This window comes from Galeopterus variegatus, unplaced genomic scaffold (genome assembly GCF_000696425.1).
Source record: "Galeopterus variegatus unplaced genomic scaffold, G_variegatus-3.0.2 Scaffold585, whole genome shotgun sequence".
Classification (NCBI taxonomy): domain Eukaryota; kingdom Metazoa; phylum Chordata; class Mammalia; order Dermoptera; family Cynocephalidae; genus Galeopterus; species Galeopterus variegatus.
The window spans coordinates 410,854-423,992 of NW_007726696.1; the positions used below are offsets into that span (position 1 = coordinate 410,854).

Below are 13,139 nucleotides of genomic sequence, written 5' to 3' on the forward strand. Positions count from 1 at the left end.
TGCTCCAGCCATCTGGGAGCCCCCAGGTCCCCCCACGTTCCAGGACCCCAGGGTCCCTGCCCTCCCTGCGCAGGCTCTCAGCCCGCAGCCTCCGTGAGCACTGCCAGCAGGGCCGGGAAGGAGTCCCCGCTGCCTCTGCCCCAGCAGGCTGGTCTCAGCAGCCAAACAGCCCCCTAAGGGCAGTGGCAGACACATGGGGACACACCCTCTGCCTCACTCGAGCACAGAAAACATTCATTAAGCCTTTTAGAGGACAACGGTAAGAAGAAAAACATTCATTAGAAGCAGAAATAGTTTCCAAATGAGCCATGCAGAATCTGCTGGGAAGTCTGGCTGAAATGGGGTCTGTTCTCCCGGCGGGGGCTGGGGACAGGGGAGGACGCATGAAAGGACGGAAGGCGAAGGGCCAGAGAAGGGGGCGTCTCGGCTGCCCACTCCCTGCCACCACTGGAAAGCCCCAAACAGGAGGCAGGGAGGGCAGCGGGATGAGGCAGGGGGGCTGTTTCTGTCTGACCGGCCCCTCCGCACCTCCACCGCCCCGGCTAGGCTCAGGGCCCGGCACCCGCAGTGACAACCATGCCAGGCAGCAGAAGCAGAGGCCAGAGGAGTCGGGAGGCCAGACCCCTGCCCTGTTCCACTGCTGACCACTGGACTCTGGGCCTCAGTGACCCTTCCAGAAAATGTGGTGGCCGAGCTCAGTGGAGCCCGAGGGCCCTGCCACCTGTGCTGCACAGAGACCATGTGAGCAGAGTGGGAGGGTTGTCCACAGCAGGGCGGCCTTCTCCAGGACACAGTTGGGTGGACATCAGGGGCTCTGGCCCTGCCCAGCCGGAGAAGTGGGCTGAGCTCAGATCATCTGGCTCACAGCGGCCTGGGCCCGAGACGCTGTCCTGGACAGGAATGGCCCACCCTCCAGCACCACGGAGCTGTGCACGTGGCCTCACGCGGCGCCCACCAGCCACGGCAATGACCACATGCACCTGGCGGCTACACGGGCCTCTGTAGCCTACATCCATCCTGGCTTGTGTCCTCGCTCGCATGCTAATAGAATATTTATGAAGAGAGAGAATAAGGGAGAAAATGACAGAGACACGTACAGACATAGACAGGTAGAGACAGACTGACAGACAGAGAGACGGGTAGCGCCCTTCCCTGAAAGCCAGTGACTCAGAAGCTCTCAAGTGCCACATCAACTAGTTTCCTCTTCCCTGAGCCTTGGCGCTGACCCTGCGCTTCTGGCCCCGGGTCTGAGCTCACTCCTTCCCTGTCCTGGGACCGCAGCAGCTCTGTGGTCCTCCTGGATTGTGGCTGTGACTCCATGCTGGGCATCCGGGGAGACAGAGGACAGTGAGCACCCCACCTGGGGCAGCTGACAGTCCGGCTGTCGAGGAAAGCCTGCGCCTATGTGGCAGGAGTCCCTACTGTGCCACGTGGCCTTGGACTGGCATCCGTCAGAGGATCTCGGAGGCGGCAGGTGACCCCTGAGCTGTGGCTGCGGAGCCGGAGTGGCGGGCGGCTCCTTGAAGACACTCTTCTGTCCAAACGCTCCTCTGTCCCCGTCCTCCCCGCCTCTTGCTTCAAGCCTCCTTCCTTTCTAGAAGTCTCCCCAGTTGCAGCCAACCCGCTCACTGCAGCTGGTGGGCTGTGACGGGTGTGGCCGGCCATCACCCTCTTCCCGCACCTTGTGGGGTTCAGAGGAGGCACCGACACCCGCCCTTCTCAGTGCTGCCCGAGGGCACTGGCCTGACACCTTTGCTCCCACCCAGTCCTTTTTCTCGGTAATTGCTGTCGGAGACAAACTTGGGCCAATTTCCATCTGGTCCAGTGTCTCATGGCTTCTTTCCTATTTAATATCAGAAAAATTAAACCTGGCCACGCCGTCATTATCCTGGTGTTGTAATTAGCACCAGAACAAATCGCCCTGAGCGGGGCCGGCTGCTGCATCTGCGCTCCGGCTACGAGCAGGACATGATCGTGCTAATTGCTCTGGCCTTAGCTCCTTAACCTCAGGTTGCCCAGCAGGTTGGGGGGAGCAGGAGATCCCACACCTGCGTACATTCCCTCTGTGTCACCTGGACCCAGAAACAAGAGAGATGCTGAGCACAGAGGAGAGGGAGAGTTGTGACAGCTCCCCCAGGCACGGTGAGAGGAAGCAGAGGCCCCGATCAGCCACAAAGAAACCCGATCCTGGGACACTGGCCTTTGGGGAGGCCCCAGCTTCCCTGCCAGGCAGAAGGTAACAGCCCAGCCGCACATGAGTCAGCTCAGGTATGTGTCCCGCACATGGAAGCCAGGAAATGGGCGCACAGGGGCGGGGGGCAGAACCATCTGCCTCGCACCAGGCCGGAGCCACCGAACCTAAGAGGGGCACAGAGTGAGCGCAACACCATTTGGGAAGTGATGAGCTCAGAACTCACGGCTGCCCATCATGATTCCAAGAAAGTAAATCTGGTGGAATTAAAAAGTCACGCACGAGAGCGTGGTGGAAGGAGGGGAGGCAGGTGGAGGCATGGGTGCAGGCCTGGAGGACAGGTGACCCCACAGGGCAGGCTCTGGCAGGAAGCCAGCTTCCAGGCTGCTGCTTACCCTGGGGGGAATGGGCTGGGGGGGACAGAGTGTGCCGAAGAGGTGATCTGACCAGGGGCGGGGGGTCGGGGGCATGAAAACCGAAAAGGAGAAGAGCCCAAACCAGACCCACGGGGCTGGAGGCTGCTCAGAATAAATGGTGTTTCTCAGAAGCCAGACTCCGCCCCTGGGGACACAGGGACATGCCTTAACACCACCAGAACTCTGCTGTCAAGGTGGAAGCCTACACTCCACTCCCGCACTGGGGAGAAGAGAGAACCTTCGGCCAGATGGGGAAATGCCTTTGGGTCCATTCGTATCAGCAAGACTCTGGACGTATCATCCGCTGACCACACACTAAACTCCCTTTCACAAGGACACAGATCTGGGCAATTAGAAAACCAGGTGCTACCACGTCCACCTCGGAGGGAGGCAGAGCCAGGGAAACTGACCACACGGCAAAGTGTCAGAAGCGACGCCTTTGCAGATCAGCACATCCTCAGATGGTCTCAGGCATCGCTTGCGAATGAACTTGCTGAACCAAAGACAATTATTTCTGGAAACTGAGGGAAAAGGGAAAGGGCTTAGAGGCTGGGGGCTGGGCAGAGCTGATGCGCTGAGGGCCTTGTATATAAGGCTGAGCCTTGGCCTCCCTGTGGAGGTGGCTCTGGGCCCCGTGGACACTGTCCAAACCAGCTTCCTGGGGACCAGAGATCTCTCTGTGTTCCATGGCACATGCGGCTCTTTTCTCTCTGCATACATGCCATGATGTTGGGGGTTTGCTTCCCCATCTGCCAGGCCCCTCCCAACCACACTCCCCAGGTTAGAGCGATCCCCAAACCACTGAGGCCCAGGGGCTTGCTAACTTGAACAGAAACAGGTGCAGAGAGTGGAATCATGGGCGGAAGGCCTGAGGCAGTAATTTCCGGGCAGAGACAGTGGGGGGAACTTGGGGAGAGGGTGCCAGCCCATGGGGGATGGGTCGTACAAGGAGCAGCTGCAAATCAGAGGACAAGCTTAGGAAAAGGCACAGGCCCAGACCTCAGACCTTCCCGCCCACATGGCAGCCTGGTCTCCTGGGCAAGGCAGCTGTGCAGACGACCCACAATTGGCAAGAGGTGGGGTGGCCTCTGCCCCGCCCTGTCCCTGGCTCAGCTGCACTGTGCACAGCACTATGGACAGAGACCGGGAGCCAGGCCATCCTTCCACAGGAATGGCAGGCATTCCCACGCCACCACGTCCTCCAGCCCCTCCACGGCAGAAATCACAATCGATTACGGAGCTACTTTCTTCCTCTCCCAACAGCCATCCCAATCCATCGACTGCACCCGGCATGCCTCCAGAGCCTGTTTCCACACGTGCCTCATGATTAACCCACAAGAGAAAGTAAATTTACTGCTTTCAGCCAACAGACATTTCACAGTCAGGGGCAGGATGCTCAGTCTCCTTCCTTGTCCTCATCAAAAGGAAACCAAGGTACCTCGGAAGCCCGAAGCACCTAGTTTTATGGCTCATGGGTGGACAAGGGCTGTCCCGCCACCAGGCTCTCTCCCCTTCCTGGCACCTGACCACACCAGGCCAGCCACCGCGCTGGCCTCAGCGCCACACAGCTGAAGTCTCTCTAGGAAAGCTCAGCAGGGCTCTCAGCCCAAAGCCGCACCGCACGCGGGAGCCCCACGCCCCCTCACGCCCTCCGCAGACCCTTCCCGAGCACCAATGACAGAAGAAGAATCCAGTCCCAGCCACCTACCTGAAGGAGCCAGTAGCACCTCCGGTGGAAGGTGGGGATGATGGAGGAATGGACATAGCAGCCGTACAAGCACTAGGGAGAGAGGAAAAACGAGAATCAGTTGGAAAGAGGGAAGGAAGGAAGGAAGGAAGACGGCGCAACAGAGAAGGAGCAAGAAAGGGCCACAGCCACAGCCAGCGACCCAGGACACCGAGGCCGCCTCTGCGTCTGGCTCCAGCACCAAGACTGAGGTTCCAGGACAGTAAGAAGCACCGTCGGGACACGCCAGTGGGCCAACGTGATGGACCTCTGGGGCCTTACCCATTGGGGACCTTAGAGGCACCTGAGAATCAGGACAGCCAAGGACAGGGACATGCACGTACTTAGGCATTTTGTCTATAGTGTCAGGGCTTGAAGTTACTCTGAAGTTCATTCCTACAGCCTAGGTTAAGACCCTCTGGTGTGCAGGGAAGGGCTGATGGAAACACACTAAACACACACACTCCAGACCTTTCCTGGCCGGGCAGGAGCAGGCCCCGCCGGGCAGCCCCAGGCGAACACGCGCGGCGCTGGCGGGTGGCGCTTCCTAGGATTCGTGCCCAGAGCCTGAGAGACCTCTTCTGCACATCCCTGGTTTATTTATTTATTTATTTATTTCTGAATGACAGTTTGTTTATTCATATATTTGTTTGTGTAAACCTGCGTCTTTTACAGATGGATTTGGTTTTGGAAAACAGCCAGAGCCAGGTTGGAGGATAAGGAGGGTGGGAGTTCAAGTTCAGGAATGGCGTGTGGGGTGGACAGTGGCATGCGAGGAGGGACAGTTCTCAGGGGCCTGTGACCTAGATGCAGGCAGGTGGGGCTGAGCGGTGGGTGGGCACGTCAGGGCCGGCATGTCTGTGGCGAGGCCCACAGGGCCCTGCTTCTGGGCGTGCCTGTGCACACACTGGGCGCTGGGACGGGCTTGCGCTGAGGCGGGCACTGCTAGGTCTCATCGTCCTCGCAACCTAACTCGAAGGTCTGAGTGGCAGGAGGTGCCCAGCCTCAGGCGGATTTTCGGTTTGAGGAGCAAAATCTAAGGGCACCCAATGATGGGGACTCGCATCAAAGCCAGGGCTGAGGCCTTTTCTTTTGGAGCCTACAACTTTAAACTGGAATGATTTCCTTTCCATCAGCTTCAGAGGCCCCCAGGCTTCCCACAGCACACACGCCAGAGGGGTGGAGCAGAATCAGAAGGAAGGGCCAGCAGAGCCACCCAGGACGCCCACGGGAAAAGCCTTCCGTCCACCACTCATGGCTCATTTTAATCTCACTGGAGTACCTGGTGCCCTGACACCGGCTCTCCCGAGAGAAATGGCCAGCAGCTCCGCATCTGACACTGTCATCAGATTCATTTCCACCCCCCAAAAGACCAAGTGTGATTTGGTTTGACTAGGAGTTCACTTGAGCCCTGCCTGTCTGATTAGCAGAGCTGAAATAGAAATCATTTTGGACTGTGGGATTCTGGCTGCAAGAAAATCAGATTTCCAATATGTTAGAACTTTTACAGGTTGCTGTCAGCTGGGATGGAAGAAGCCCTGTACAAACCAAACAAACACGGCGGAAATTAATTTAAACAATTCCCTTGCAATTCTTGCCCACGAAATGTATTTATTATTAAGAAGGCAATATTCTTTTCTGACTTTCTTGGTTTTCAAGACACTGTGTTTTGGGGGGACGGGGAGGTTGTTCGTGTTTTGGTTTTTTTTTTTTTTTTTTTTTTCGTGTCCGGCAACGGACCGCAACCCTCAGTGTCGCGCCCGCACCGGACCGGGACCGGCAACGGGATCACAACCCTCGGTGCTGCGCCCGCCCCTCGCTCAGCCAGTGAGCGGGAACCGGTCTGTATGTGGGATCCAAACCCTCGGCGGGAGCGCCACCACGCTCCCAAGCGGCGCACTGTAGCAGTGTGCCACCGGGCCGGCCGTGTTTTGGTTTTTTGATAACTCACTCTTTCTTGCCAAAGGAGACTCAAGTTTGGACGTTTTCCATAAGCGTTTGGTTGCCATGAACAAGCAACCCACCTGCCACTTTCATCCCGTCTCTTCCTTTGGAATCTGCATGTTCTCATGGGCAGTTTCATTACTCGGACTCATGCCGTGAGCCAAATGGAGGGAGACATAAATTGTTGACAGAAGTTTCTCCCTTCCCTTTGGAATAAAAGGCATCCATCTGCTCTTTCCCACTGTTTATTTCTCTTTAGACTTTGCAATGACTTGCCCTCTTCACCTGTCTGCTGCTTTTTCTTGGACTTGCAAAAGAACACGGTTGATTTCAACATCATTTCCCCCTCGGTCCCCTGCCTGCCAGTCTGGATCGCTCGTCAGCGTCCTCTAACCCACGCTTGGGAGTCAGCGAGAATTTACCAAACACCTCCTCCTCCGTCCGTTCTGTGGAAGAACAAAAGCAGAAGAAAGCCCGGGCCTGCTCTCCCCAGAACCATCCCAGCACCTCTCTCGCTGGCAGCCTGGCCCGCCCAGAATGGCCCGGAACCATCCGCTAAGCAAAATGAGGTTGAAAAGAACTGCTGTTTCTACACCGAGGCTCATGCATTTTAATCAGAGGAACACTCGAGGCCTCGCTCAGAGCCTAGTTACTCTATTTTTAGATATTACTCTAACCACCATGGTGGTGATCCGACGTCTCTGGTCTCATCAGGGGAGAGGCATGATCTTAGGAAGGCGGAGGGAAGGGAAGCCTGCCTAGAGGCAGACCCCACGCGAGCGAGCGCAAACTGTGGGGGGACAGGAAACAGCTGCACCGGGCACTGGACCCCTCCCGTGCTGCCTCGTTCAGCATACGGGGGACCCTGATGGCTCATTTACCTGTCTTCCCAGACTGGGGGCTCCTGAGGGCAGGGGACCTTAAGCTTTTTGAATGAATTTAGCCAATGTTCTCCCACCCTGGCAGGCCCAGGACACAGGTCTCCACAGCCTGATATAGGAAAGGACCCGGAGAGAGTGAATGTTTAACTTTTGCTTGTGGCACCCTGCAAGCTAAGGACTTCTAGTGCATACTAGAAAATAGCTCTGAACAATATCTGCACATTCGTGCTTAAAGGGCTAAGCTTCAGTTTCAAGAGTACCCAGTTTGCTTCCCAGTGGGGACAGAGGTTTATGGTGATCCACTCCCGACGAGCTGCAGCCACCACTGAGGGGCTTACAGAGAGGTGGTTCTGCAGAGAACGTCAGTTCTGCCACTCAACAGCTCAGAGGGTCCTTGTCCTTCCAGACTGTAAAATGGGCATGATCCTAATACTGTCTCAGGGTGGCTGCGAGGGCTACACTTTGTATCAAGGGCCAGATGATAAATATTTCCGGCTTAGTGAGTCAGATGGGCTCTACTGTACACACTCAGCTCTGTAGGGCACAAGCTGCCTCAGACGACAGGTGCATGAATGTATGTGGCTGTGCCTCAGTGAAACGATACTCGTCGTGGACACTGGGACTTGAATTTCACATGATTTTCATGTCATGAGTATTATTCTTCTCCTGATTTTTCCAACCATTAAGACAACGTAAAAACAATTCTTAGTTCATGGTCTGTACAAAAATAGGTGGTGGGCCACCGCTTGCCAACCCCTGACCTATCAGATTGGGAAGAATGTGAGTTACATAGTCCTTTAAAAAATTCCTTGCAGTGATTTTCCTGTAGCAGGTGCTCAATAAATTTAGCTTGATTTCCACGTGACCTGAACATCTAAGCAGAGCAAGGAAAAAAAGAGCAGAGGCCCAGGCACGTGGAAAATCAGAGTGCAGGTTCAACAAACACACACAGAGGTGCTGAACAAACCTTTGCAACTGTGCTTAGTTTGGTGTGTGCGTTTTCTGGACCTGGGAATAAGTGTGCTTGGCCTTTCCCTGGGAGGAGCAAAATGCTCCTAGAGCCTTGGCACCCCAAGGTTTCTTCTCTGGGGAAGGCCTTTTCTGTTTTCTGGGGTCTACCTCCCACAGGAGGCAGGGAACCCCCAACGCCAGTGGCTTGCTGTAGACTTCCCTTTCTGGGAAAGTGCGATCCCAGCATCTCATTCCATAGATTGATGGAGAATATATCCCAGGCATGGCTTAGCAGGTCTTCAGAGTGGCTCTATCCATGGCGGCCACTAGCCACATGCAGCTGTTCAAATTCAAGGTGAAATTAAATAAGATGAAAACTTCAGTTCCTGAGTCATGCCAGTCACATTCCAAATGCTCGACAGCCACATGTGGCCAGCAGCTGACCTATTGGATGGCATGGGACATCCCACCATCACAGAAAGTTCTGCTGGGCACTCTTCCTCTTGAGAACAAGAGATGGGTCCAGTTCAGAGATGTTTGGCCGTGACACTTGGAGCTTAGGACCCCAGGGGCCAAGATTTGGGGGAGTCCGGGCTTTGGGGGAAGAGGACTTTGGGGAGTTGGAATGGTAGAAGATTGCAGCAGGTTATTCGACCTGGCCAGCCTGAATCAACCAGTGAGTGTTTCCCAGAGCCTTTCGTGCCCATGACTGGAAAGCTCGCTCCCAACTCCCCTCCCTCCTCCTCTCTAAAACCTTCTCTAATGCAGGATAATACCTGCTGTGTCTTCAGACAAGGGTGTTTACCAGCAAATCCCCATCCATAATCCTCTTTTATGAGGGTCCCTCTGCCACCTCCTCTGCAAACAGTCCTGCACCAGCTCCCGGCAGCCAGGCACCGGCAGGGGGCCCAGAGCTGCTGTAGGCTGCTGTGGTGCCCTCTACTCTCCCCGGGGGCCGTGGCCGGGGGCTCCACTGGGCTCTCCTGTCTCCCACCAGGAAGGTGACTTCTACACAATGGCAATCAGAGCGGACATAGATTTGTCAGTGCTTGGTTTACATCTGATGCGCACGTGACAAAGACGGATAGTTTTTAAAATGTGTTCAGGGTGTAAAGGCATCAGGAGAAAAAGAGATGACAGAAAGGAAAGGAAAAACCACTAGAAGATAACGATTTAATCCTGCCCTGAAGCGATGAAGGGCGGGGGCAGGTGAGCAGCAGCAGGGGGCTGGGCTGGGCCGGGGCTCAGATGCGCGGAGGGCGTGGAGCTAGACCTCGTGTGGACACGCCTTTACCGCTGTCTGCTCTGTGTCTGTCCTGAGCCCCTGTCCTCCGGGATCCCCCAGTCGCGACCAAATCAAACAGCCCTGATGCTCAGTGCAAAGTACCCAAGAGGGGGCACGATGTGGCCCGGAGGAGGGAAGCGTCCCTTCTTCATTCTGAAGGTCAGCAAAGTCACCTATGAACAAGTGACATTTGTGCTGATCCAAAGGGTGCATAGAAGTTGGCCAGGTGGACAACGGGTGGAAAAGTCCAGGCCACACAGGCAGAAAAAGGAATCTTAAGCAGAAGATTGGCGCAGGTAGGGGTGTCAAGCTTCTTCCCAGCTTGCTCGTCTGAATCCCCATGCGCAGGATGAAGTTGGGGGGCCGAGTCCGCGGCTCCACAGCCTGTTCTGCAGAATCCCCGCCGGGGGACCCGTGATGAGCAGCTGGTAGACGGCCTTGTGTTGGAAGAAGCGGCCTAGTGATTTTTATGGCTCTGCCCTTTTCCGCTGGTCCGGACTGTGTGTGGTGAAGCAGATTTCCAGGAAGGACTCTAGGTCTCTCCGAACTGAAGGACCAAGCGCGGGCTCAGGACTAGAACTTCGATCTGACTCCACCTGCTCTCCCTGCCTGTCCCTCCTCTGTCTCCGTGTCTCATTTCTGTGTGTCTTTCCTGTGCTTTCTTCTCTCCTGCTGCAGCCAGGCTGTCTTTATCTGGCAGGCAGCAAGAGTCCCATCATTCCAGCTGTGACCCAAGAGGCAGGAAAGTCTCCCTCTTTCAGATTTGGGGTGACAGCACTGGGGAGGTACTCTGACCTACCTGGGCTGCGAGGACTCCACCTGCTCTCCCTGCCTGTCCCTCCTCTGTCTCCGTGTCTCATTTCTGTGTGTCTTCCCTGTGCTTTCTTCTCTCCTGCTGCAGCCAGGCTGTCTTTATCTGGCAGGCAGCAAGAGTCCCATCATTCCAGCTGTGACCCAAGAGGCAGGAAAGTCTCCCTCTTTCAGATTTGGGGTGACAGCACTGGGGAGGTACTCTGACCTACCTGGGCTGCGAGCCCCGGCCCTGGGACTATCAGTGGGGTGGGAAGCACCTAAGTGGTTCTCTGGGGCCTGTTGGCAGAAGCAGGAATCTAAGCATGCTGTGCTGTTGTCTACCAAGGACACAGCTGCGGGGCTCACAGAATGGGGTAAAACGTGGTTCCTTTCCTGCCCAAACTCTGACATCCCAGGAAGAAGTAGGCTCTCTCAGAGAGTGGGTGGGAGTGCAAACCTTGCAGCTCCTTCCACATCTCCCCAAACCAGTGGCAGCTGGAACAAGGGTCAGAAGGAGGTCCAAGCAGCCCGGCTGCTCCCTGGGACTCCCTGAAAGCCCTGGGAGGCAAGGGAGGACCTCGCATGGGGGCAGCAGAGGGTGATGGGGTGTTTCTCCTGCCTCTCATGCTCTGGCTGCACAACTGTCCTGCGCAGACACATCTGTGGGGAAGGCCAAGACCGAGATGGGCTCAGCAATTCGTCCAAGGTCACATGGCTAGGACAAGGCTGAAGGAGGATTCAAACTGAGCCTTGTCTGACCCCAAAGCCCTTGATCCTCCCCTTCCAGCAGGCCACGCCTTGTAGCCTCTCTCAGACATCCATGCCGTTGGCTGGCAGTCAGGTCTTCTCCAGGGTCTGCTTCGTCAAAGACAAAGGGGTGAAGTCCCGGGGCTGCTCCTAGGACTGTCCTCGTCAAAGGATTTGGTTCGTATTAATCTAAGATTAGACCGAATGATTCAATTCGCATGCTGCTTGCAAAAGCACTGGGCCTCAGAACTTGTTAAATAGTGAATTGCTTTAAAATGAGTTTGAGCTAAATGGATTGCAGTCTGATTCAGCCTCCAGGGTTGGGTGACAGCAGAGATTTGGAACATTAGATCATCATTGTCCAGGGCTGTAGCCCTGCCTCCCTGCTAAGACAACCGGCAATGGCATCTCCTAAAGCAGTCTGTGGTCCTGCCATGCCAGGGGACTGAGGCCAAAAGGAAAAGTGGCCGGCCTGGACCCCCCAAACCCCAACAACTTTAGATTACATAGGCAGATGCCAGCCACCGCTCGGGCCCCAGCTGTCCCCCTGGACCAGAGCCTCCCATGAGCGCTGCACTTTTTGGGGGAGCTTCTCAGGGTAGGAGTGGGCAGGCTCCCAAAGATCCATTCCCCAGGGCTCCCTGGGAGAGGGGCTATCCCTCAGCCTGGGGTCCTAGGTGGCCCTGCCCTTCCATGATGTTAAATTGTTCTTTTGGCAAATAAACCAAGTGTCCCCTGTGCTTGATGCTGAAGGGGATCCAGGGGGCTGGGGAAGCCTGGCTCTGCCAGGGTATCTCAGCCATCCTCCATTGGAGGGCCAGTATGAATCCCTCTCTACAGACGTGGAAACCGAGTCTCGGAGATGTAATACCTTCCTTGGCCAAGGCCACAGAGCAGGTTGGAGCTGGAATCTGCACTCTGATCCTTCTGCCTCCAAAGCCTCCAGGAGTTCAGCCCCGTCTCCCTGGGGCAGAAGGCCTGGTGTACCCCCTGAAGGGACACAGGGGACCAGGTGGCCCAGCCTGGCTGTGGAGCTTGGGTCCTCCGAGGTAGAGGAAATTGAGAGGCAGACAGGAAAATTCCAGGTCACTTTCAGGAGCTGGAAGGGGACCAAACGGGGAGATGCTGAGCAGAGGTTAAGAGTGGAGGGGGACAGCGAGCATTCCAGCAAGGGACCAGGGGGGTGACATTGTGCCCCAGGGCAGAGCATCAGACCCAGCCCAGCACCTGCTGTCTGCCCCCTGCCTGCCTCCGCTCACCTAGGCTTCTTCCCAAGGGAAATGCTGAGTATCTGCGGGAGAAACCCTGCTAAATAAAGTGGCTGCTGGCCTAACGACGACATGACTGAGGAAGGCAATAAAAATTAAATGAATTTTTAGATAAAAAGGCATAAAAATCGTGTTTAAAGATATAAATAAAATCCCTGGAGCTTCAGCTTTATTGTTTTTGGGGGGTTTCAAGATTCATAAATTAGTGGGCATAAAATGGAATAATACCTAAAAATTGATAATAAGGTGAATTTAGATTTAGAGAGGGAGTTTATCCCCATCGTGAATCTCACGTCGGAGACCAGCGTGGGCGGCGGGCGCAGCGCCTTTAACTCTCTGTGGTCCCGCTCCATCCGCTCCGGCTCCCCCTGCTTGGGGTCAACCCAGATACCTGGCTGCCCTCACCTGCCCATTCTCCCACCCTCTTGGGACCCTCAGCCAGGTCCACGTGGTTTCCTGCCACCCCAACACATCGCCAAAGTGCTGTGGGGAACCAGGCAGCCCAGGCCACTGGCCTGTGCTTGCCCAGCCAAGCCAAGGGTGCTGGAGACCCGCACGCATCCTCCACGTCTCAGGCCTCTGTCCTGACACCTGCTCCCTGACGGGCCCACCAAGGACACCCTCTGTCTCTCCTTGCTGGCTGTGCCAGGCAGCTCAGCACTGCTTGCTCTGTCACCGGCAGGGACAATCCTCAGGGCACACACACGCGAGGGTCTGTGCTCACTCAGCAGTCTCCCACCCGCGGGCGCTTGTTCTTTTAGCCTCGTTCAATATGTGAGGGCTGTTTCTGTCTCCAATATTTCCTAAAAGTACTGGCTATAAATAGTAAATTAATAAAGTGAAATTTCCTTTCTCTCATCAAAGTGTGTCACTGAGACGTATTTCTTGGAGCGCCGCCAAGTGTCTAGGACAGATCTTGAGAGTGGTTTATACTGATG

General features: G+C 55.7%; 1 protein-coding gene across 1 annotated transcript in view; it reads right to left on the reverse strand.

Annotated features, from left to right (window-relative positions):
- LOC103588554 (calmodulin-binding transcription activator 1) overlaps positions 1 to 12,554 on the reverse strand; it is a 284,950-nt gene extending 272,396 nt beyond the window's left edge. The window contains exons 1-2 of the mRNA XM_008570265.1: positions 12,495 to 12,554; positions 4,316 to 4,387 (exon numbers count right to left, since the gene is read on the reverse strand). Of these exons, the coding sequence (XP_008568487.1) occupies positions 4,316 to 4,387; positions 12,495 to 12,554 (132 nt within the window). The remainder of the gene's footprint in view (positions 1 to 4,315; positions 4,388 to 12,494) is intronic.
- Between the last annotated feature and the right edge of the window lie 585 nt (positions 12,555 to 13,139).